Below are 24,512 nucleotides of genomic sequence, written 5' to 3'. Positions count from 1 at the left end.
GACCTTGAGAACCCCGCCTAGATGGTGGTGCAAGATAAAGTGCTGTGAGATGTCGCACCTTCTCAGTTGGGCAACCGGGTCAGTCACAGTGTGACACTGTGAGCATCGCATGTCAGGAACAGCACCTTCAGGGAAAGGATTCGATCACTGAACTCTTCGGTTTTCCACTTTCGCGAATTAGAATTCACTCTCAATCTAGAAACAATCATGGGTGAAGGTATATATCGATGAAGCACTTGATGACTTCTTACAGGATTCATGGGAATATGCATATGCAACTGATTATATATTCTTGAAGTTGGCTAGAAAGACGATATGTTAACTGCTCAAAAGAGCACAAAGTGAGCATAGGGATTGACATAAATTGGTAATGGGTGAGGTCTGAGAAAGACCACGAGGTCTGCATATTATCGCACGATGCAATAACACAAAGCTGAAATTACGATGAGATACGCGCGTAAAAAGAAGCAAGCATGCTGGCGATATTGCGGGCCATCCGTTGCCAGGCCGGACTCTCTTCCCAACTCCCATTTCTTGCCTCACTTTCACTTTCTTAGAGGTAGCAATGTTCTAGATTCCTTACATAAGCTCAGCTCCGATTCCGGGTGACAATCCACCAATGACATCAACCCCCGCGTACGATCCGAAGGTGCTCGGCTCGGCAAAACCTGGGTCGGACTCCACGCGCGCCGTCTCTCTAGCGAGCCTACCAAGTCCTAACTTGGGGAAGCGCCTGGTGCACGATGGGCTGCCAAAGGAAAGTCTCCCCATCCACCCAAACATCGAATACCTTCTCTTCCCGCCACTTCATGCCCCATTCCACATGTTCCGAGCGCGAAGCCACCAACAGTGGGATGAATTACATACATCTAACTACGACTCTTGTTGAATCCTTCAACGCTCTTGCCGATGAGGTCCAGATCTTGACCGACAGGAAGACGATCCTGGAGCACAAGCTCAGATTCGCCCACGAGCAGGTGAGTTGAAACGAAACGCGCAGGGGTTTGTCAGCAGAGCCACTGCTTTGCGACACTCTCCTCACCACCTCCAACGTGATGAACAACCTTAGCTCTAGATCAAGAGCTCCTTCCACAAGGGGCGAAGACTGAATCCTTTCATCATTTTCTGACTTGCAATTTTGCAACTTTTCCCTCACTTTCGCCTCCAGGCCAGCTTCGGTGGTAACTCTTGCTAATCGACCAACCTTCACAGTACCAATACTTAGCCGACAAACATGCCCCAGCTGCCCCCGAAATCTCCGAAGTATTGGCAAAGTTACAGCTGCCGCCTGAACTCGCGAATCCATCGCTAGAAGACGCTAACCCCGTACCGTTACCGAAGCGCAACAAGCTGGACACCCGAAATCAGATTGCTCTCATCATCCGAGACGGCCGGCGCGTTGCTCAGCAGCTTACGTCAATCGGCGAAACGAGTAAGACGAGCGACTCTAGCAGAGAGACTTCTTCTCGTGAGGCACAAACTGGAACTTCCATGTCTACCGTGCTTGAGCAAGACTTCACGATCGAGGGGAAGAAGGGGCCTTTGGAATGCCCTTTCTCTTCTCAGAAGGCGGACAGCGCAGGCGAGGGCGATGGCGAAGCGCACAGCGCCGGGAAGGGCTCTCAGGACCCTACTCCGCACCACTCTACGGACCCCATCTGTGCCGCCATGTTCGAGGAGTCAACATCTCAACCGGCTCCCGGCGCTGCCGATTCCCCCGCCAAATGTCCGATTCGCTACCTAGATCAACACTCCCCGGAAGAGATTGCACACTACGTTGAGACACACAAGCACGAGTTGCCTCGCAGTCACGAGGTCTGTGTGAGAAGATACCAAAAGAATGAAGTGCAAATCAAGAAGCTGGACGCAAAATACGGCAATCTGGTGAACATGATTCAGGGGCTTAGTGCGCTACATCAGCCAATGTTGCCAGAGTCACAGCAGGAGCAAGAAGAGATCGAACGGACCTCGAATGAGAGGGTTCACAACTGGGCAAAGGCTGTCACAGACACGACGGTAGAAGATGCCGAGCAGTCTCAACCGGAGCCCGAAGATGCAGATGAGGCCCGGCAGAGCCACTTCGACCGAACGCTCAAAGAGGTTCGAGTAGGCGAGTCTCCTAGCCGCCCGTGGGGTATATCGGTTCCAATTTACGAGCCTCATGGTATGGGCGACGAAGAGCGTCCTCTTTCGCCTCCCCCAGCACCCGTCTTTATGCCATCTGGTTCTGAAGGCGAAGAAACACCAGCGCCAAAGACTGGCAAATGCCCTTTCGATCATACGAAGATGGCAGCGATGGCAGCCGCTCGTGAAGAGGCTCAACCCGAGTCTCCTACACCAGCTCCAAAGCTCATGTCAAACGAGATAGGCGAAGATGTTTCGTCGCCAAAGCCCGCAGGAAAATGCCCTTTCGATCACGCTCAGCTTGCTGCTATGGGCTTCGCGTCGCCTCCGCCAAATACTGGCGATCAAACCTTTGTCCACCCCGAACCGGATCCTCAACCTATCGAACTACCATCGACGCCTGTGAAGCCGCAGCCGTCTTACAGCGCCCCTCCTCAACAACCGACATTCATCAACCCACCTCTCGACGCGAACAAGCAGTTCACGCCGAATGGCGTGCCACAGATGGTCTTCACGGGTCCAGTGTTCATCGGCTATCCCATCGAGCAGGCGATCCAGTTCATGCAACACTTCCAGGGGAGGCAATAGTGGTCTGAGATCATGACGCCTTCTCATCTTTGTTTCTCTCCATTTTCCATGTTGCACATATGACTTTCTATTATCGGGAAAGGGCGGCGTTTGCCTGTTTTAAGCGAAGGCGTTGGGATGTGACCTGTAATTCAGAGCAAGTTTTTCTCGTCCACCTTCGTGGACTTTTCTTATTCCAGCTACACCCCGCGGTGTACTGCACGAGTTTGATGTACAGATTGATGAGGCCGAGAGGAAGGGTATGGTATGAGTGGACACAGGAGGAAAAGCAGACAGAACTCGTCCGTATGATACCACACAAGACCAGAAATGAGACATTGATATCACGAGAAGACTCCGTACTATTGCTGCCCAATTTGTGCTTCCCCGTACGCTGCCCTGGGCATCATTTGTCCTGGAACTTTTCAGTCATGTTTGATGTCTAGAAACAGTGTCTAGTGCCACATCAACTCTAAGTCTACAATGCCGTTGCTGTCCATTTAGAAACGAAAAACGCCTTAATCCGAATCCTTGAACCCGCCCCCCTTTCCATTGTGCTCATCATCAAACGGATTCACGGGGCCCTCGCGCCCGACTTTCTGCCCGCCGCCGTCATTTTCATCGTCATCGTCATCATGATACCCGCCCTCCTCATCAGCCTCACGCGCCCAAAGCGAAATATCGTCGTCGTCCATGAGCGCCGCCACATCCTCCGGGTCCACGAGGCCGGCCTCGATATCCGAATAATCGGGTGCGTCCTGGCCGGGCACCAGACCGCCCTCGGTCTCGGCCTGTTCCAGGGCCAGCTCGGCAGCGCGGGCCATGGTGCGTTGGTAAATGAGCCAGCCGACGACTAGGCCGACGAGGCCACCGAGGATCATGGAGATGTAGTTGATCGCCTTACCGCCGGCCGTCATCTCGTCTCCCTTTTCGGCAATGAGGGCGAGGCGGCTGCCGATGAAGACGTGGACGAGAAGCTTTGGACTATTGGGGATCCTCTGTTAGTTGTGCTAGAACTTGGGGAAGTGAGGCGAGGACACAATGAGGCGTCCCTGCTGTGCTCACCTGGCAAGGGCCGTTGAGACGGCGAACATCCAAGGCTTGATGGAAGGGATCGTGGACAGGAACCCGTTAGACAAGCTATACGGCAGCGGACAGAAGCGCACCGCCGTCAACATGCCGATCCCGTCCTTCCTCAGGACCTGGCCCAGCGCGATGAACCGGTGATCCTGCCCGACGAGCTTGTGCACGTAACCGCTAAAGATGCCTCTGCTCGTGTAGAACGCCGTCAAGCTGCCCGCGACCGTGGCTGTCGCGACGATGGGGTAGCCCAGCGGGAACCCGTAGACGAAGCCCGAGACCGAGATGGCGGTGCTGTAACCAATCATGGGCGGGAAGGCCGTCATGAAGGTGAAGGCCCAGATGATGAGCCAGCCGAACGGCAGGGCGCGCCACTTTTGCGACACGGGCGCCAGCCACTTGAAGATTGCGTGCGAGTAGATGAGGAACAGAAGACCCAGGACGTTGACGACGAGGAGGAACGCGGCGACGGCCACGCGCTGGACGGGGCTGAGGCCGAGGTACATGCTCCAGAGGCGATTGCCGGCCTTAACGGCGGAGCGCACCGCGCGGTTCGCGCCCGATAGCGCCGTGGTTCGCCTGGAGCCGGATTGGCCCCCGCGACCGAAGCGTGCCGCGGACATGCGGCGGGTCGTTGTCGTTCTCGAGGAGGAGGAGTTGCCGCCGATGTTGCGGATCCATGGCGGGCGGACGTCGGCGTGGGCTTCGGACGGGGAGGACGGGGGATTCGGCGAGAGGGAGAGCGCCCTCGCTGCTGATTCGTAGTCGGCCGGCATCGTGGGTAATCGATCGGGGATCTGAGGAGGCGGAGACAGTTGGAAGCGTGGTGGCTTTTTGGGGCCCGGAGGCTCCGGATACAGGAAGCTATTCGCGGGGCTTCGACCAGTCGATTGCACGCTCGTTTACTGTAATTTCGTCTCTGTTGCAGCTAGGATTGTAACTGATTCACTCAAGATTTTCCGAGGCCATTTCGAAAAAAAAAAAAGGACCAATCTTTGATGGAAGTACAGGAATGGAACACAGAGAAATAGTGATGAGGGAGGAGAATGCGTCGCAACGTTGAAGGAGCTGACCTCACACACCCACCGCGATGAGGTAAGCTGCCTAACCAAAGGGCTCCAAACCACCTCACAGAGACATGCGCAAGGTCCGCGGTTAACTTCCAAGGATCGTCGGACCCGTCAATGCGGGCGGGCTGCTACCTGGCCAAAAATAACCGGGGTTCTCCAGGGTCATTGGAAATGCCCTAGTACCACGTACCTTATTTTAGTTGCCCCAGAAGGTACGGATACACGTATACGGAGTAGAAGGGCCTTGGAAGGAAACCCAAACACGTGAACTTACGCAGAAAGAAACTCAGAGTTAGAACACCGAGGCTTGCTACCGTTCCTGATGACGATGTTTACAGAGCATTACCTAAAGAGCCCGTTTCATGGGAAAACGCAATGAGAATGTCTCATGTTTCCTGCGAACGGTTTCAATTGCATGGCATACAGGGGGTTCGATGCATAAGGCACTCGCACGTCCCAAATTGGCAGCCGCTGTGCATCCCGTCTGCCTGCCGACTGACCGGCCAGTGTCCAGCGCTCCCCTTCGGTGGGGGCTCCACTCGAGCTGGAAAGCTCAAAGTGCTTCTTCCCTGCATGAACTCAACCTACCTTGCCGTAAGGTACGGATACCCGCCCGATCTTTACTAGACCTGGCTTTACTTCTACCGTCGCCATCGCTGCAATAACACATCACCATACGCGCCAAGGTCTTGAAATAATTTTGATAGAGGAGTTCGCTTCCTGGAGCGTCTTGTTGACATTTTCTACTTGTGGTTCTTTCTACTTTATTTTCTTTTCATCCCTTCTAGGTAGCCGGTCGTCATCGCCGCCCACTAGGCCCCTTCGGAGGATCCCTAACAAGCATCCTAACTTTACCATCCCCAATCTCCACACCCTGACTCAAGATATCAACCTCCTCTTTACTGTCGTCTGCACTCGACGTTCCTTCGCGCGCCAACGACTTGTCGTAGCTTCGAGCATCAATGCCCAAGATGCCACCCATATTATTGCGATCTCCAGGGACGGAGAATTCGCGGTAAGCGTACCTCCACTCGTTCAAGAAGTTACGAATCGCCTTGCCGACCTTGTCCTTGCCGTTCTTACTGTGATGACCGGTACCGGTAATGGCGTAAATCGGTCGAGTCTCCTTGCCGTTCTCCATCAAAACCCGCTCAAGGTATTCCACGGCTTCCTCAGGGTGAAGTCCATGCAGGTCTACATATATCTCGGAACTGTTCGCAATGCCTCTGTTGCGTTCCTCATAGAGCTCGCGCGCTGCTTCTCGATGTGCCTTCCGCATCAAGTCATTCTCGCTCTGGCCTCGCAGACTCAGAGCTTTGGCAGCCCTAGCATCGTTCCGGTTCCAAGCTTGAGCAGCACTGGTTTACTGGTCAGCCTGGCGAAACATCATTATGAAATTGCTGCTCTTACCTCTGGAGGAACTTATTCCTGAGTCCGCCATGCTTAATAGCTTCTTGTCGAGCTTTGAGGTAGGCCTTGTTGGCTCTTTCGCCGGTTTCTAACCAAGGAATGTGTTTCGGGTTTTGGATCGCCTGTGCTGCCGCGCTGTTTTCCCCGTTCCGGATATTGGTTGAGCTCCCGTTTCGTCCAATCTTTTTGATATCTTGGCGGAGCAAAGCTGGTCCTGGAGATGGCGACATCTTGACGATTTCAGCAAGGGAGTTTGGTGCGTAATTTTCCTTATGATTGTGGCCGTGTCCACCCCTTTTCCCGTGGTGTTTCTTGCCTTGCTTCGCCGCAGCAGAGCCTAGAGTAGGGAACGCGTCTGCATCGTCCAGCGACGGAGCTACAAGTTCCCTCGCTTGCTGGTGTCGGCTTCCTGGGCGAGATCTAGACCGAGGGCTGTCACTCGTGTAGAACGGCTTTAGGCCGGGTGGGGGCGTAAGCCCGATTGTAACACCTGGGCTTCCGCTATAGCTGCCAATGTGATCAGGCGTGCCAGGTGGAAGTGCTGGAAACAAGTTCAGGTCGGACAAGTTGGCCTGCTTTGTTGGCGGAGTACTAGCTCCGTCCAGCGCCAGCTTGTTCATTAGATGTGCTGGGTCATGAGAGAATATGCAAGTCTCGCCAGCTAGACAGTTGCCCATTACCCAATATCTTGATAATTATGTTAGCTAGAATTGCACTCAAAGCTAGAGCAGGATATACTTACTTGCACAAATGATTGCTCAAGTCATGACTGAATCTGCAATCTGCCCTTAAACATTGTCCCGTGGACATGTAGAATTTGCAGATAACGCCCGACCTTTGTCCAGCTGGGGTACTGGGCCGTCCTTCTGCAGCAAGCGCCTTTCCTATTAGAGACACCTTATTGTCGTCAGGCTGCGAGCTGCTGTATCCGTTCTCTTGCGCCTGGCTTTCCATGATTGATGCAATGGTTGCGCTTAGGTCGTAGCCGTGGAGAGCAAGGGCTGCTTCAATCTCCTCGTCAGTTCGCGTCCGGCCGAGTATTGAGCGCAGCATGTCATATGGAGACATGTCAGCTTGCTGTGAGGACATGGAGGAAAACTCAGGGGCAGCAGCATTCAGGCCGCTTGAGGTTCCGACAGATGATGTAACGCTGATAGCATCATCGGCGACAAGCCACTCCACGTTTTCCGTCTGATAGTCGCCAAAAGTTTCATGAGAAGGTGACTTGTCGTTTGCGAACTCGTATGCGTTCAAGTTCGGGCTATTGGGTATGGCGGGTGTCGCAAATGCGAGTCTCGGAGAGGGTCTCGGAGAGGAGAAGGGAGAAGCCGCAGACGATTTCGTTCTCGTGAAAGATGGAGTAAAGGACGGAACAAAGCCTGGAGGGGCCAAAGGACTGACTCCAAGTCTGGGCGAGCCAGAGAGAGGAGTGGCATTGCCGCGCCATGATGCAGGTGATGGTCGCCGCAAGATAGTCTGACGGATAGGAGGAGGGGAGGCCGCCAGTCCACCTCCGTCACGGTATCGCCATAGGACATCCAGGATCGCATTATCTAGTGAGGAGCCATTCAGAGTCGTCTGGTTTCGCAGGAGATCTTCTAACTTGTCCGTCTTGTCTTCGTCCTCGAGTGTGACATCCTGGAGAATCGGTAGGCAGATCTCGTAGTGCTCGTCGGAAACCATGTTTGCGCGGTTTGAGGCTGAGACGCGGGCCTAGGTACAGTAGATAAAGGCAGCAAAGGTGCGTCAGAAGTAATGTATTGCGTACGTATGTAACGGTTGGAGCCGAGACCGTGACGGCGCGTCTATGAATGGTACTCGGTCTTGGGTTGAAGCAGAGCAAATACTACGTAAGGCTGGCGGCGAGAGTGTAGTGGCAGCGGTTGCGGCGGCGTCAGGCAAGGCTTAGGTGGGAGTTGATGTCGGATGTCAGCCTTCGCGGATGGCCGTTGGGGGTTGAGTTCGAGGATAGATGAGCTGTCCTGTCCGCCAGTGCAAGGTCAGAACCACAAGAAGCAGGATGCGCTAAAGTCTTGCGTGTACTTGAAAGAGTAATCGAAGAAAAGCGAGCGAGTTGGCGATGGGAGCGAGGTTGGTGGGCGGGAGTCGATGGTTCCGTCACATGGTTTCGGAGCCAGGGGCAGAGGGGGGATCGTCTCGAGCTTGTTGTTGAATGAAGCGGTCGGTACTACGGGTATAAAGTAGGCGAAAGAAAAGAGACTTCCCCGTTTGGGTGGACTTGGGTTGCTCGCAAACTGAGCCTTTGTCGCCAGCCGTTGAAAGGCTAGGGTAGAAGCGAGACACGACGGAAGGAAAGTGGGAGATTTGGAGATGGTGGTTTGGATGGCGGAAATGCAGCCAGGTGCACGTCGTCGTCCCCCTTCAGCTGAGGACGGGGCCACTTGAGGGCGGCAGAGGTAAGGTGAGTTGCGGTCGGGTACTGGTGCGTGCGTACTTCCTGCGCTGCTGCTGCACCGCTCCTGTGGATGCAGGCAAACAGGTTGAGGCAAGGTGAGAGAGAGTCCAGGAAGGTAGGAAGGGATGATGCACCACCCACCACTACCAGCTGGCCAACAGCTCTTTGGGGGTCGGGGAACTGGGACCCGGTGCCAGTGGACTCGCGCCTAGTGGGCACGTACCGGAAAGGAGCCAATCTCGAGGCACACTAGGGGTAGGTGTCCGGGACGTAACCCCAAGAAGCACACCTCCCCATTGCCCATCCAGTGATCCACTGATGGGAGTCCTAAGGGACGACCATAACGGGGTGGGGCAACTGATGATGTACGTACCCTGTTGTACCTCACCTTACCTCAAGTTTCATAGGTAGACACACCCTCCCATCCCGGGTAGTGACATTTTCATCTAAACTGTTCGAACTCAAGAATCTCCATGGTCCTGACTTCAGCGAGAGCTTGAAGCGGTTTATGACGTGAGACCCAACATTTGAAGTAGGAACATATCTATCTATACCTGCAACCTGGAAGGAAACCCAACATCTTGGTATGCTACATGATATGAAGTTTTCTTGCTTTTGAGGAATTATTCAGATACGTTTTTGACTAGATAAAAACCATGGGAATACTGTCTTTTCAGTTTTAGATGCTAAGCAGTGAAGCGCTCGTTAGCGTTCCACTGAACAAGGTTGAAAGACGGATTCTCATTTATTTGGTGCTTTCATAGAAGCCGATCCTCTGTCCAGCTCTGCCCTCACCGGCCACAATGCGCCCTTCGTACTATTCTGACCCAAGTCGCTCCGTCTTAGTGAGCAGGCTGGCTTTGATGATACCCGAGCAAGGTTCAACCAAGGAGCCCTTCTTCTACTATGTTCCCAAATGCCCTTTGGCTGAAAGCTGCCCTCGAGGTGTGTCGGACAAACTACGACAAGGACATGGAGATACAAGGGTGGCTCTTCTACGTCCTTATTGGATTAGCCATGTCTTTGAAAGCATTGAGTGATGTACTCGGAAGACAAAATCGATGAAGAGTCTCTGCCTTCCAATATCGAAAATCGTCATGCTCTACCATGCCATATTGTCATCTACAATAGGCTGCTCAAGGAATTTCATCATCATCCAGGTCATCCCCGAACCCGAAGCTGAAGCCACCTCCGTTGGCCTCTGCCTGGCCTCCGCCTACTGCTTCCTCCCACTTCCTCTTTTTCTGGATGCTCTTCTTCTCCAAAAGCAGGAGGGCCTGCTCTAGCAATTCTGGCTGTTCTTGGCGCAGTCGCTCGATGAACAATGCGTATGGATCAGCTACCTCTTGCTTGAAGCCAGAAACCTGGTCTGGCTTGTCCCTTAAGAATGAAATGACTTCGGAGAGCTGGTTGCTCGGTACAAAGTTTTGGGTCAGTGCGATTCCGCTCTCCAAATTGACCACTAGATGCCACCATCCACTAGGCACATATAGAATTTCCCCCTCTTGGCAGATACCCTCGACGCAGTCGGGTGACCGACGGGCTTCTGCATGAAACTCGAGAAGCCATTCTGCGATGCTCAAGGGGCTAGTGACCTCGCTGCTGTCCTGCGAGACAATCACTCCTGGAACCATGGCCGTGGGTGGAAACATGATCCAATATTTCGCACCTTGGATCACCGCGTTCCATGCACTCGTACCGTTGGGGTCCTTGTGGAAAGTTGATCCACTCCGTTCAGGCCCGATGATGAGCCAGCGATGGGCAGGTCGTTCCTTTCCCAGAAGCTCGAACAAATCCGGACCAAAGCACTCGGGCTTCCAATAAGCTGCCCCCTCCTCTTGGCCAATCGTGATCTTCATCTTTTCGGCGAACTTTTTGTCGAATAGATAGAGAGGACTCTCGTCATCGTTATTGTTCATATACTCGTTGTATGTCGAAAAGGGCCAGTCAACAGCCTCTGCGCGAAATTCTACATCGTGGTAGTGTTTCGATATGGTATCGATAGTCCATCCGTGGCAAACAGGCCATTTTTGGATGTATTTGGTTAGAACAAAAGGGGTATCGGTCCAGTTTTCAGAAAAGTCCTCGTAGGTCAGCGTTTCCATGCGCCGAATCATATTGCGAGTTGGTATCCTTGAGGTGAACTGCTTCAAGTCTACATGGCTGCAGACAAAGGGTCTGTGTAGAACGTCAGAGAAGACATTATTGCAGTCAATGACTGCTTGTTGCTCTGACGAGAGCTTCAACTGGGTAGCCCTCCAAGATCCCTGCCATTTGCCCTCGAATCTTCCTGAGCTGTGAGATCTAAGGTTACGTTAGTCAAGTCAATGAATTGCACGTCAACATGCATGACCACGATATCGTTCTCTGATCCTTCTAGAATAAGAGTCACCAGGAAATCCCGGTCGAGAACAGCCCTTATTTTAATCCGGCGAAACTACCGGAGATGGATGACTCTGTAAGTCGCAGCGCTTGCCAATGAACACCAACAACACCAAACCCCATGATCTCCCTCCACTCAACAAAGTAGGTGACTTACTGAAGGAATAGCGTCTTCCACAAATCATCCGACCGGCAGAATGCGTAGAGGAACCTGGATGTGTAGCCAAGATTTCGAAGACGATCCTCGTCGAGATACTCCAAAAGGAGCATAAGAGCCTCATCGGGCAAAATTTTCAGGTACCCGATGTCTTTCCGAGCGTTCGGACGGTCCGAGAGATACTGGTTGCCCAGCGGTTTCACTCCCAAAGGATGAGTTGGAATTGACTCAGTCGACGTGACTGCATTTTCAAGGGCCTTTGAGTCATAGTCATCGAGGCTGGTGTTGTCAGCATGGCTGTTGGTCCGGCCATTGGATACAGTGCCATGGTGTGGCACAGATGAGGTATCGTTCGCCATGTAAGGTGGTCTGAAGGCGAGTTACTAGGATCCTTGGGTCATTGGAAGGACATTGACATGTGTATGTGCTGCTTTGGGCTAAAGGGAGAAAAAAAGAGTAGTGGCGGGGGTGACGTTGGAGAAACCAGACATGCAAAAAGGCTGAAGAATCTACCTAACAGTCTGAAGTCCAGAAAGAAGGGTGTGAAAATGAGACGAGAAAAAAGCTGTACAAGGAATCATGTCACTCACTGGCGTAGCGGCATCGCAGGTGCAGGTGGTACGAGCCAGGTAATGGGTGGTAGCAGTGCGTGGCGGACACATGCTTCGATAAACATGTTCTGTGACTCAATTAATGCATGAAGATTGTCTAGATGAAAATCTAGCAGGCATTCCGCCACGATGCACCCTCGAGGGGGAGACGGGATGGGCGACAAGGCAAAGAAAATTTAGCAGGCAAGTGCGGCTGCTGTGCCTTCTATCGTTCGTGCTATCTCCGGCCTTCCCAGCGCTGGTTTCCGCTGTCAGCAGTCTCCCATAGCTGCACTGCTAGTGGTCGCTCATTCACTAAGGAAGGCACGGCGGGTGTGCCCTAATCACCCATCCTGCCTGTTCCGTTTAGCGCCACCTCGCTTACCGCATAAATCGAGGGGCCGCCCGCCGCCAGGAAATTTTTTACGTGGTCAAGAATTCCTGCAGCTGCTGATAAAAACTTCGTCTCCCACCCCGAACAATCAACGTGCACCATCACCCCACGAACAACCAAACCAAACGCACCCTTTTTTCCTAGATTCAGTTCTACTCTTGCGTTTCGCCAAGAGTATCGGATCTAGTTGAGACTTTAATTCTTAGACTTCGATTCGTCGACATATTTCGCAAAACTCTCTAACGAGACGTTTGCGATTTTTCCAGCCCCTCGCCAAACCCCACCTTCGCGACGATATTTCTAGATCCCAAGCTGTGCTTGTGATCTAGATTTTTCCCACAACACAACCGCAATCATGGCTGACAAGGGTCTTGAGGATGTGCCTGAGGGTAAGTCTTGCGACAACATACGAGGCATCGTGGGCGCGGCAGTGGAAGGCCTCGTCTGTCGACGTTGGGGTCGTCTACCAGTGGCCGACCGACCGCCTCCCCCTCCCTCTTTCCAGCGCCTAGCGCATTGCTTATTGAAGGACAACAAGTCGCTAACAAAGATCTTCTCATAGGCCAGATCGAGTCGAACTACGATGAGACCGTCGACTCCTTCGATGACATGAACCTGAAGTCGGAGCTCCTTCGCGGTATGTTTCCCCGCGGTCAAAATTTTCGGGCGGAAATGCCCTCACTGTGGACCATGTTGCTGACTTTGCCTCACCAGGTGTCTACGCCTACGGTTTCGAGCGTCCCTCCGCCATCCAGCAGCGTGCCATCATGCCCGTCATCAAGGGTATGTTGAATACCTATTTTGTTTAACGAAGACCGTTGCTCACGCTTTGCCCAGGCCACGATGTCATTGCTCAGGCTCAGTCCGGTACTGGCAAGACCGCCACCTTCTCCATCTCTGTCCTCCAGAAGATCGACACCAACGTCAAGGCTTGCCAGGCCCTCATCCTTGCTCCCACCCGTGAGCTTGCCCAGCAGATCCAGAAGGTCGTTGTCGCCATCGGTGACTTCATGAACATTGAGTGCCACGCCTGCATCGGTGGCACCAGCGTCCGTGACGACATGAAGGCCCTCCAGGACGGCCCCCAGGTTGTTGTCGGTACCCCTGGCCGTGTCCACGACATGATCCAGCGTCGCTTCCTCAAGACCGACTCCATGAAGATGTTCGTCCTTGACGAGGCCGACGAGATGCTTTCTGTAAGTTTTGATAGATCGCAATTTCGCTTGATTACATGCTAACATCAGTTTTCAGCGTGGTTTCACCGAGCAGATCTACGACATCTTCCAGCTCCTTCCCCAGAGCACCCAGGTCGTCCTTCTGTCCGCCACCATGCCCCAGGACGTCCTTGAGGTCACCACCAAGTTCATGCGCGACCCCGTTCGCATTCTCGTCAAGAAGGACGAGCTTACCCTTGAGGGTATCAAGCAGTTCTACATTGCCGTTGAGAAGGAGGAGTGGAAGCTCGACACCCTCTCCGACTTGTACGAGACCGTCACCATCACCCAAGCCGTCATCTTCTGCAACACCCGCAGAAAGGTCGACTGGCTCACCGACAAGCTCACCGCCCGTGACTTCACTGTCTCCGCCATGCACGGTGACATGGACCAGGCTCAGCGTGACCTGATTATGAAGGAGTTCCGTTCCGGATCTTCCCGTGTCCTGATCGCCACTGACCTTCTGGCCCGTGGTATCGATGTCCAGCAGGTTTCCCTGGTCATCAACTACGACCTTCCCGCCAACCGCGAGAACTACATCCACCGCATTGGTCGTGGTGGTCGTTTCGGACGTAAGGGTGTTGCCATCAACTTCGTTACCGCCGAGGACGTCCGCATGATGAGAGAGATTGAGCAGTTCTACAGCACCCAGATTGAGGAGATGCCCATGAACGTTGCCGACCTCATCTAAGTAACGAATTCACGGATACACGCATACTTTCTCTTTGGAACGGAACAGGCCCTGTTGTCTGCCGAGATCGATCACGCACCGGATCTGGCACTGACGCTTGAGGGTGAAATCTACTCGAGATTCATCAGGACTTGTTTGTTGATAGATCGCGGAAGGCTACCTGGCGAGTCACAGGGCGTGGCCAGCTGACCATCTTCTTGGTTGATTGCTGGACGCGCCCCGACTCATGGGTGGAATTAAAAACTGGCTTGCATGCGGAACGGCTTACGAGTCTTTTGGCACCTTAATACCACGAAGGTGCGGCGGACTGGTACCTAAAAGAATCATTGGCAAGGGTTCTAGTTTTTGATTTTCGGTTTCCTAGTCTCTCTGTACGTAGGGGCCATGTCACGATGAATCTTCTCTTAAAATACTCTCTGTGTCTTTCTTGTTCAAAGTGATTGTTTGAATGTGTGTCTGGGGACATGTGGTAGCAGAGGGTCACAGCGGAACGCTTCAAATTGCTCTCTTGACACTATGATCGCAAGGCAGTTTACCGCCAGGGGTCCAATAAAGGAAGCGGGGGCGAGCATGCACGAGGCTGGATACTTGGGAATGGCAGGGCGAATTGCTGCCACGACATGGAACATCGCCCTCGGATGTTCCACCATACAGGCTTGCAAGTGGCCGGAGTCCATTCAGACACTACCTGATTAACACGCAGTGCGTCGAGTGAACTGGGGCGTTGAGCAAGGCCTGGCTGGGTCCCGTTATCAGGGCACTTGGAGAAACACCAGCCCATCGGACGAGGTTGGGCTGCGCCACGTGGACGGGCCGTCAATTCGATATCTCTCTCTATGGTCACATTCCAGCGTGAGAAAAAAAAGCTCCCAACGTTCGTGGCTCAACACAGTCCACGGTTGGACCTATTAGTAGGGGGCCGCCGACCATTCTGAGCCTGAGCGTCCAGTTGTGGGGCTCATGGACAAGGCGACGACACTTTCCTCGTTACTTTTCCTTCACCCCGGGTTTTGTTCTACAATAACGCAGTTTGAAAATTTTGCGAGGAAAAAAATCACGTTCAATCGTCTAGCATCAAATTCAAACAAATAGAAAAAAAAGCTCAAAAAAATTGGTAGCTTCTCTTTGATTGAGCGTGTCATCCTTAGTGCAGGGGCCATGCTACTGTGAGAGACGTTAGTGACCGTTCCATGATTCGAACCCGGGTCTATCAAGGTAAACTTACATCTTCTCTGTATCGTTTCAAATTGACCAAATGCCCGAAGGCGAAAACAAGATCAAATTTGGCTCCCTATAGAGGACGCGGCGTGCGCACCTTTGGGTCTGTGCTTAGCGCCTGAGGCAAAAGCCATCTCCAGGCTTCATCCTCAGGCCAGAGCTCAACAACCCCTCCTCCCCTTCACCTCAGCGTGAGAACCTAAATGTCAGTGCTGTCAAAACTTTGGTGGGGGATTTGCTGCGGTTGCGGGACATCGGTGTTTACCCCGCCAAACACACCAAGACCCCGTCACCACCAAAATCATTCCAGTCGAGACTCAGTGTCGCTTGCCATAAACCCAGAGGATCCAGATCTCATCATAATGCTGTTCAAGAACTTGGGACTGTACTCAAAATGACAAACGTGATTTTGTTTTTCGTTCATCAACCCGGAGATACCGGCGCAGTGCGACGACATTTTTGTGGCCCGGCCGATGAGGGCTTCGAGTTGTGTGCGGGATAGACCTTGGTAGAGGGGAAGAAAAGTTTCATGCCCAGGGGATTTTTTTTTTCATCCGCTCCGACTGACTTACAGCAGACTCTCCCTCCCCTCCCCTCCTCACCCCCCTCCTTGCCCTGGCCCTTCCGGTCTTTCCCTTCCTCCCTTTCTCCTCCGTCCTGTCAAAGGAGCGTCTGAGGTGTCGGGGGACCACCCCTGGGAACCCCCCCCCCCTTTCTGTTTCGTTTCGTTTTGGGCAGTTCGTTAGGGTTGCAAGGAAGCGGGATTGAAACCTGCATTGAAACTACTGAGTGTATGCAACTAAACGAAGAACCTGCCCCTTGCCAAGGGGGCGTGAGATGGGGAAACCGCCCTTGTCCACTTACATGGGGCTGCTTTGGCGGTTGTGTACTTTGCAGCTTCGAATCAGCAACGATGCCTGGGCAAGTTCTGACGATGCCTCTCTTAGGTGTTGACTAAGATGTACTTTGCTAGAAACATGATCTCATCAAGAGGCTTGCATGAGGAGTCTCAAAAGTAGACGCTGCTAACGACATAGCTAGACTATGTACAGGGCAGAGTTCTTTAAAGCTCTTGAAAGGTAAATCAAGCATCTCGCCCAATGAGGAAGAACGGACTCTTGTTGCCGTAGACTCGGCTGATCAATAATACACACATCTACTGTTCAGTCCCAAAGAAAAGTATTGTCAAAAGTAAGTCTGTTCGAGAAGAGCACATTATTCACTATTAGCTATTGAATGGAGTGCTATTCATTCCTATGTAAATTTAAAGTGGTGCAACGTCAGGTCTGTCGTCCAGATATATCTGCCATAAACATTTAGCTAGAGCATTTACAGACTCAATAATATTTCACTCGTCGTAAAATATTATTAAACCCACAAGAAGAATATTGCCTGCTGTGTGCTACATGTTACACACCATGCAGTCCTCGATACCGCCGAAGGTTACCTTTAACAACATGTAGTCAGTGTCTTCCAATGATCAAACTATAAGAAACAAAAATCTACAGACCAGATTTCGATTTACTTCTATGAGACTCAAGGGATGTTCTGTCGGCTTCTCTCCTTGATCCGGATCTCTCTACTCCTAAGTTGCCCGCTTGCGATGTTTGGCTCACGGATGCCCAACGAACAAGTCCATATAACGACTAGAGACACCAAGCACTTGGCCATGAGACTCATCCTTCAATAGACAAAAACCAAGACTTGTTGTTGCATGACATGGGATCGGACCAATTGTATTTTAAGATTTTTGCTTGTGGGAATACATGTCTTAATATTCACGACGGGCCGTGGGCATATCTTGAGTGACATCTGTTTGGAGAATGAATCAGTGAAGACCATAGCCATTGATCCCATATCAATGTAATATCCCACTGAAGACGTATACAGGTTCGAATATCAATCGACCGCCTATCTGCACCAACTCAACTTGACGCGGTAAGCTCACCCCTCAACACCCCAGCCAAGCAAGCCTCCCCTCTCCTTACCCGATCTCAACGCCAAATCATCCCCATACCACGAGAGGCCGTGTAAACATATCGTCACTACAGCAAAGAGCTCTTTCCACACTGTTGTCGCTGATGAGCGCATGAGCTAGTAGGTTCTCATCTACTTGTCCAGCACGACGACGAATCGTTCAACAGCCTAGATTCCGCCAGCCCGGGCCTTCTCCAGAACGTCTGGGGGTGGAAGGTACTCAGGGCCAAATGAAAGCGGCAGAAGCTATTCACGATGATCAGCCCAAGTGTTTGCTCAATGACTTGTTTCTAATAAACTTACGGCTTCCAGTCTCATGACTGCATACTTTCCGTCCTTGTTGAACATAAGGATGGGCGTTTCCAGGTCCACGAACTCACGGATGCTAACAAAAGAAACGTCAGCCAAGGGCCGCCTCGATGGTGCACGATATCTATCTGAAGGTTGCGGGACGAGGACTAGGGTATCTTCAAGGGGTTGACCTACAACTGCCGGCACATGCCACATGGACTACACGGCGCCTCAATATCAGTGGCTACCGCGACAGCCTTGAACCCCCGAATGCCCTCCGTGATGGCCTTGCCAAAGGCTACTCGCTCAGCACATGTGCCAACCGGATAAGAGGCATTCTCGACGTTTGCTCCAGATGTGTACTGTCCGTCTTTAGACAAGAGCGTCGCTCCCACGCGGAATTGGCTGTAAGGGCAGTATGCTGTGGCCTTTGCTGCCGTCGCCTTTTGGTGAAGCTCAGTCACCTCGGCTGGGGTAAGTCCGTACTTCTTGGCCGTCTCGGCCGTCTGAGACTCATTGGCAATATCGAAAACCTCTGGTGTGAAGCCCATGATGATATTAAGTAAGAGCAAATATGTGAGTGAGAAAGTGAGTGACAGAACAAGATTCTGAGATGAGGAATGAGATATGATGTTGAGACGAATCTATGATCCTATGTGTGTAGTTGAATGATGGGTCCACGGGTTGCTGCTATTAGTTTGTTCTCGGCGGCCTCTAGGTGGGAACGCCCTCTGTGAGGGCCACTGGCATGCTCCATTTATGGGGGGTCCGGGTGCCAATAGCGACCCCCGGCCGTCTCCGAATTCCGTTTGCGTCTTCTCAAAGTAATCTTTTTGCTATCAGTTTGGGAACCGAAAACCCGCAATTGCCATGATTCCTCCTGTTCTCTCCCAGCCATCGCTGATGTCCGTTTCCGCCTCCAAACTTCCTGCCTAGTTGGGCTGCCTACACTCATGACATTCAATCCCCGGATTGGACGGACATTCCCCCGTATGATCATGGCTTAGCATGCACGTCTCGCCGTTCTGCAACCATTGGACAACCCCGCAGTCCATTCTTAGCTGATTACCTACCTTCAACGCCAACTTACGCCTTGCCGAGGGGTATCGTAAGCGGGTTCATGGCACTGGGTAATCGATATCCGTGAGCTGATGCCTTGGTTACGGGGTCACAAGATGTGCCTTGAAGGGATATACTTACGAGGAGCCGCCGTCGACCACCAAGTTTGCTCCCGTGATATAGGAGCTGAAGCCCGAAGCTAGGAATCCGGCTACTCGAGCCACCTCTTGGGGACTACCCGGTCGCTCGAGGCCGACGCTTGCTTCGGATGCCTTTGGATGACGAGTGTTAGGTTATTTATCCATCGGGTCTAGACTTCCTTTCTTCACCCTCGTTTTCTTCGACTTACTTCCTTTCCTTGCAAGACCGCAGGAGGGAATTGGGAATTCATTCCCTTCATATCGACCTGTAATGTAGCGCTGATTAATCCCGGACTGCTCAGCTTTGTGAAGCACAGCACTCTTACCCCGTTCAAATCTAGACCAACATCGATCTGGCCCGGAGAAATGCAGTTGATCCTCACTCCCGAGCCTTTGAGCACCGCAACGCCGGCCTTGACGACACCGAGCGCGGCGTGGGCCGCCATCGTGTAGCACGGCCCCCAGCACCCGCCGTATGTCGATGCCACGCTGCTGATGACGATGATGCTGCCGTACTTTTGGCTCTTTGGCGCCGCGTTCGGGTACGACTGCTTCTCCGTCAGTTTGGCCATGGCGGGGGGCGCATACTTGAGCGCGAAGAAGGGCGCCATGGAATGTGCCTCGAAGCACCGCTGGAGGTCGGCCGGTGTCGTTTCGTTGATGGACGGAGGCCCTAGCAGGCCTGCGGACGAGACCCAAATGTCGAGGCGCCCAAAGGCGTTGAGAAGCTCGTCGATGAGGACCAGAGTCTCTTCTTCCTTCGCAACGTTGAACGGGTAGGGGATGATCTTGGTGTTGGGGTGCTCTTGGTGCACCTTGGCGACGAGAGGCTTGAACGTCTCATCACTGGCCGTCTTATCGCATGCTAGAACGTGTCATTCTTTTTCTGTCGTCGTTTTCACCACAAGACTCTGGTTCTTATCTTACCATATATAGAAGCGGCTCCATGTGCTGTCAATGTGTCAGTGGCACCTTCACGAGGTAGCGAACAAACTCCTACCTGCCAGCTCCTCGATGATGGCCCGTCCAACAGGTTGAGCAGCGCCCGTGACAACGCAGACGAAGCCGTACTGGCCGCGATACTTAGCACACTATGCATAGACTTCTATTGGAACAACTGACGTACAAGCTTGCCATCGGCGCGGTAGGGACTGAAATCAACGGTCGTGTCCATCTTCGGAATTTATGAGATAACGTGTCAACAAAGGTGAATCGTAACTACATGTACGAGCGAAGAACAGAACCTGACAGTGTCTCCTCACAGATGAATCGAGGAAGGGCAAGGTAAAATATTCAGATTCGATACAAAATTCAGGAGCAGCAGAGGTAACCTCAAGTTGTGCCGCACTTGAGGCTAGACTCTGAGCGGCTCAAGCTTGCATGCCCAAACAGGCCAATGCCGTCACCAACACGCGAACTGAAATGCTGCTTCTCCGAGGGGATTAGCAGCCTTTGCAGCTACCAGACTGTGGAGGCGAGACTTCCTCCAACCGGCGCAAAAATTATGCTGTTTTTTTTCTGCTCTGGGGTAAGGTCTCGCAATATCAATCTATGCACCATCGGCCGTGGTGTCGTTTCACTTGCTGACTTGAGAAATCAGTCTTTTGTCTATGCTGTTCTTGAGCAGAAGGACAGGCACAACTCAGTCTGCCAAACTAGTTAACGATGATTTTCGTTGCTTTGGGGTCGGCATTGACTCTAGGTAGCTTATGGCCCGCGCAGGGTGTCCATTGAGATTCGAGCCTAAAGGTACCGATATCAGTGACATTCAAATCATCTTTGTCTGATTGGACTATTCTGGTCTGAGGTCCGGACGACGGAGATGCTTATATCTCCCCCACCAACTTCTGCCGTATAGCAGCAAAACAATCGCCCGCCTAGGTACCTCACAGAGTGGCCTACCATATGCATCTCGACAGTTGTTGGTCATCGCGTGTGTTGACCATCATGATGTTCTGTAACGCTGATGACCCTGTTGCAATCGTTGATTATGGTTCTTGGCAACCTTTGCAGCTTACATCAGCTACTGGTCCGCCCTGGTCGAAGCAGTCAAGCCTTTAGAAGGGGTACAATACATTGAGGAATCGCGCGAGCTTTCTTTCATTCAATGTGACCCACTGCAGGGGAAGTAAGTTGGTGTAACCTATGAGATTAGTTTGTCGTGCTGGCAGCGACAGTTCTGGAATGCCTTGGCTAAGCATCGAAACCCATGGGGCTTAAGCGCTAGCTTCTGCTGGTGCCAATGAGGCCAGTTGGTGTCCAGCCATGGAAGAAGTTATACTGCGGTAGGAGAATCTAGTATCGGTATGCCTGCCAGTGCTAGAGTTCGTCTTTCTCGAGATACTGAGCTCATCCAGGGCTGGATGTCCAAAGGAACCCTCAGTATGGCGTTCCTAGGACGACGCTGTCCGAGCACGGCAACAGATGCGTTGACTATCCAAGGTCCGGATTCACGGACATCTGCAGGATGAGAAGGATGATCTGAACATACCCGCAACCAGGTCAACGTTCTGGAAGGCCGGGAACCTCAACAAATATTTCACCACCTATATGAGACGATGCGACACAATAGAGTGCGACTACGCATGACTTGAAAGAAGAGCGTAGCTTGATACTTTCGGCCGATATCGTTGGGGGCTTGCTAATACTGTGAAATTTGCAGTCAAGATTGTGTTGCCAGACGTTTGACGAGCCGTTGAAACATGAATGCTCATAATCAGGCATATTTGTTTGATGAGCAATTGATAGGGTCAAGTGAGTGCCGGCCTCGGAACGCTTATGTGACAGTACCACAGGGAGGTTGTCTCGCGCTCAGCTGGCGACTGGTGTAAGCGAGCATGTCTCTTTGCCGGAAGCTGAGCTATTCAACGAGCAGGCAATCGCCAGCGGTGACTTAAAATCCGATGGAGACTGGTCCGCCGTTCTTGCGCAGCGCTGGATGACAATGACGGATGAGAAATCCACCTCTACCTTTCGCCCCGCTTAGCTAAGATTCCCGTCTGGTGGTGGGGACCGGATTGTCAAAAATTGTTAATGGGCTACTTCTGCGATACGTCGGATGCGTGGGATAAGAATAGGTTTCGAGGCGAGTTGGGGAAGGGAAATCAGGCTGAGAGAAGGCGCAAATTGTTATCAGAGACCCCTGGAAGGCGGACAAAGAGTTATTTCTGGGGCGATCAGGGTCCTGCTGGTCCTCTAGGTACTGCTAGGTAGGAGTCGAAGGACCGTCAAAGACCCCTCGGACCAGGTATGGACGGAGAGGCTGCAGGTATTGCATCATCAGCACCGCCACAGTGGCTGGAAAGAATTCCATGTTCTTCCATCGATTTCAATTTGGGGCCATTTGGGCGCGGGACATGCGCAAGGCGACCCGCCTTTGCAGCCTGCTTCTCCCTTTATTGTGAAAAACCCAGTGTCCCAGTGTCCCGTCACTAGCGCACTTCGGTCCATTCAGCCAAGGTACATTTCCACCGTACTCCTCCCCGCCAGGAACCTCACCCATCAATAACTTCCTCGCCAGCCCGGCTACAGATCTCCTCTCAATTTTTTCCTACTTTCCCCCGCAACTACCTCCCTCTTTCTAGTTTTACATCAGATACCCAGTTGCGCAATCGCCATTCCTGGCTTCTTTCAGAAAGTGAGTACCTTTCGGTGTTTCCTGCAGCGCAAAGCGAATCCGAGTTGTGTTTTTACCCGCCAAACTAAATCCGCATTCCCGCTGTCTCCTTTTGAGACGGCTCTGCCCCGAAGCCGCCAAAAACGACTGTTTTCTCTATTCCTACTCTTTTCTGTTGGCATCACGAAAACGGGAATGCACAAGAAGATATTGCAAACCTGGCGAACTGTTTTTGATTCGTTCATCTGACTTTTGGTCACCCAGGCCCCTCCATAGATTCCTACCCAGAACTCCGGTTATCGCCAATCCTTAGATAAGGATTATTGTACCAACCAGCACGATGGTCAAAGAAACGAAGCTCTACGAAACCCTCGGCGTACGTTGAACATAGAAACGCTCCCACAGTTGGGACAGACCATTGACATTGGAACAGGTTGCGCCGACGGCGACCGAACAGGAGCTGAAGAAGGCGTACAAGACAAATGCCCTGAAGTACCACCCTGGTAAGCACCAACAAAGCCGCCGCACCCTCACGGGCTTGCTGACAAGACCTCCACAGACAAGAACGCCCACAACCCCGATGCTGAGGAGAAGTTCAAGGAGATTTCCCACGCCTACGAAATTCTTTCCGATTCCCAGAAGCGCACTGTCTACGACCAATATGGCGAGGCTGGTCTCGAAGGCGGTGCCGGCGGCGGTGGTGGCATGGCTGCCGAGGATCTGTTTGCTCAGTTCTTCGGTTCCGGCGGCGGCTTCGGTGGCGGTCTTGGAGGCATGTTCGGTGGCGGTGGCATGCCTAACCGCGGACCCCCGAAGGCTCGCACGATTCACCACACCCACAAGGTCTCCCTCGAGGATGTCTACCGCGGCAAGATCTCCAAGCTGGCTCTTCAGCGGTCCGTTATCTGCTCCAAGTGCGAGGGCCGTGGCGGCAAGGAGGGTGCTGTTAAGCGCTGCGCTGGCTGTGATGGCCACGGCATGAAGACCATGATGAGACAAATGGGTCCCATGATCCAGCGTTTCCAGACCGTCTGCCCTGACTGTAACGGAGAGGGTGAGACGATCAAGGACAAGGATCGTTGCAAGCAGTGCAACGGAAAGAAGACCATTGTCGATCGCAAGGTTCTTCACGTCCACGTCGACCGTGGTGTCAGGAGCGGCACCAAGGTTGAGTTCCGTGGTGAGGGTGACCAGGCCCCTGGTATCCAGGCTGGTGACGTTGTTTTCGAGATCGAGCAGAAGCCTCACAACCGCTTCACCCGCAAAGAGGACGACCTTCTGTACCAGTGCGAGATTGAGCTGGTGACCGCGCTTGCCGGTGGAACTATCTACATCGAGCACCTTGACGACAGGTGGCTCAGCATCGAGATCCTTCCCGGTGAAGCTATTGCACCTGGTATGTCGAATCTTGTGCTGCCTTTCATGTTCGCAATTACTAACACGGTCCAGACGCTGTCAAGATGGTTCGCGGCCAGGGTATGCCTTCCCCTAGACACCACGACTTCGGCAACCTGTACATCCAGTTCAACGTCAAGTTCCCTGAGAAGGGCTGGACAGAGGACCCCGCGGCCTTCGAGGCTCTCCAGAAGCTGCTTCCCGCCCCTTCGCTACAAACCGTTCCCCCCCCTGAGGCTATGACCGAGCCCGCCGACCTCGAGGATCTCGACAACTCTTCCCAGGCTAGAGTCTTCGGAGGCGCTGGCGGTATGGACGAGGACGACGAGGACGGCCACCCCGGTGCTGAGCGCGTGCAGTGTGCTTCTCAGTAAATGACGTCATGTTCCGATGATATTGTTATTACGAGCATCTCCGGCGTGGTAGGGGGAAGGGGGCGTGGGCGAGATTTCTTTTCACAAACCCGTTCGACAGAACGAAATTGCATATTTTCTCCAGTCACGAATGGATGGACACGGTTGCATGAAAACGGTAAATGGGCTCGCCGTTGGGAGACCGTTCTCAGATGGTGGGAATCAACCAGCCACGACGTCTCGCCTAGACGCCCGTGTCGGGTTCGTCGAGAATGGAGGCTGGATTCAAGTGGACCAGCACATAGTAACAGGGAAATCTGGTCCAGCGCGTGCTCTTTCAAAACATCACTTGGCTTCTTTTGCTCGAC

General features: G+C 52.7%; 8 protein-coding genes across 8 annotated transcripts; 3 read left to right on the top strand and 5 right to left on the bottom strand.

The window, feature by feature from the left end:
• The first annotated feature begins 763 nt into the window (after positions 1–763).
• BDZ83DRAFT_600368 (uncharacterized protein) lies at positions 764–3,047 on the top strand. Its single transcript, XM_060507028.1, has 2 exons — positions 764–977; positions 1,213–3,047. The coding sequence occupies exons 1-2, from the start codon at positions 810–812 to the stop codon at positions 2,710–2,712; spliced, it is 1,668 nt and encodes a 555-aa protein (XP_060370773.1). The 5' UTR covers positions 764–809; the 3' UTR covers positions 2,713–3,047.
• Positions 3,048–3,209: 162 nt separating this feature from the next.
• On the bottom strand, positions 3,210–4,547 carry BDZ83DRAFT_747043 (uncharacterized protein; the record flags this gene model as incomplete). Its single annotated transcript, XM_060513368.1, has 2 exons — positions 3,210–3,675; positions 3,757–4,547. 2 exons carry the CDS (start codon positions 4,545–4,547, stop codon positions 3,210–3,212), a joined length of 1,257 nt encoding a protein of 418 aa, XP_060370772.1.
• A 1,093-nt stretch (positions 4,548–5,640) lies between these two features.
• On the bottom strand, positions 5,641–7,934 carry BDZ83DRAFT_566046 (smr domain-containing protein; the record flags this gene model as incomplete). Its single annotated transcript, XM_060503821.1, has 3 exons — positions 5,641–6,199; positions 6,252–6,938; positions 6,994–7,934. 3 exons carry the CDS (start codon positions 7,932–7,934, stop codon positions 5,641–5,643), a joined length of 2,187 nt encoding a protein of 728 aa, XP_060370771.1.
• Positions 7,935–9,755: 1,821 nt separating this feature from the next.
• On the bottom strand, positions 9,756–11,958 carry BDZ83DRAFT_332327 (F-box domain-containing protein). The gene is made up of 2 exons (XM_060502423.1): positions 11,207–11,958; positions 9,756–10,971 (listed from the first exon to the last, which is right to left on the bottom strand). The coding sequence occupies exons 1-2, from the start codon at positions 11,563–11,565 to the stop codon at positions 9,804–9,806; spliced, it is 1,527 nt and encodes a 508-aa protein (XP_060370770.1). The 5' UTR covers positions 11,566–11,958; the 3' UTR covers positions 9,756–9,803.
• Positions 11,959–12,545: 587 nt separating this feature from the next.
• Positions 12,546–14,095, top strand: BDZ83DRAFT_566137 (ATP-dependent RNA helicase eIF4A; the record flags this gene model as incomplete). The annotated part of the gene is made up of 5 exons (XM_060503826.1): positions 12,546–12,579; positions 12,753–12,827; positions 12,905–12,973; positions 13,028–13,386; positions 13,442–14,095. The coding sequence occupies 5 exons, from the start codon at positions 12,546–12,548 to the stop codon at positions 14,093–14,095; spliced, it is 1,191 nt and encodes a 396-aa protein (XP_060370769.1).
• Positions 14,096–17,314: 3,219 nt separating this feature from the next.
• BDZ83DRAFT_332103 (cytidine deaminase) lies at positions 17,315–18,235 on the bottom strand. The gene is made up of 3 exons (XM_060502422.1): positions 17,777–18,235; positions 17,594–17,675; positions 17,315–17,536 (listed from the first exon to the last, which is right to left on the bottom strand). Exons 1-3 carry the CDS (start codon positions 18,130–18,132, stop codon positions 17,459–17,461), a joined length of 516 nt encoding a protein of 171 aa, XP_060370768.1. The 5' UTR covers positions 18,133–18,235; the 3' UTR covers positions 17,315–17,458.
• A 432-nt stretch (positions 18,236–18,667) lies between these two features.
• BDZ83DRAFT_747038 (uncharacterized protein) lies at positions 18,668–19,954 on the bottom strand (the record flags this gene model as incomplete). The annotated part of the gene is made up of 7 exons (XM_060513367.1): positions 18,668–18,707; positions 18,782–18,912; positions 18,990–19,046; positions 19,107–19,645; positions 19,708–19,731; positions 19,781–19,850; positions 19,907–19,954. 7 exons carry the CDS (start codon positions 19,952–19,954, stop codon positions 18,668–18,670), a joined length of 909 nt encoding a protein of 302 aa, XP_060370767.1.
• A 2,782-nt stretch (positions 19,955–22,736) lies between these two features.
• Positions 22,737–24,165, top strand: BDZ83DRAFT_565863 (DnaJ domain-containing protein; the record flags this gene model as incomplete). The annotated part of the gene is made up of 4 exons (XM_060503808.1): positions 22,737–22,772; positions 22,830–22,899; positions 22,956–23,792; positions 23,846–24,165. The coding sequence occupies 4 exons, from the start codon at positions 22,737–22,739 to the stop codon at positions 24,163–24,165; spliced, it is 1,263 nt and encodes a 420-aa protein (XP_060370766.1).
• Between the last annotated feature and the right edge of the window lie 347 nt (positions 24,166–24,512).

Source organism: Colletotrichum acutatum (assembly GCF_030867785.1).
Source record: "Colletotrichum acutatum strain CBS 112980 chromosome Unknown BDZ83scaffold_5, whole genome shotgun sequence".
Taxonomy (NCBI): Eukaryota; Fungi; Ascomycota; class Sordariomycetes; order Glomerellales; family Glomerellaceae; genus Colletotrichum; species Colletotrichum acutatum.
Note: the sequence above shows the minus strand (reverse complement) of the source record. Positions and strands in the feature narration are given on the sequence as shown.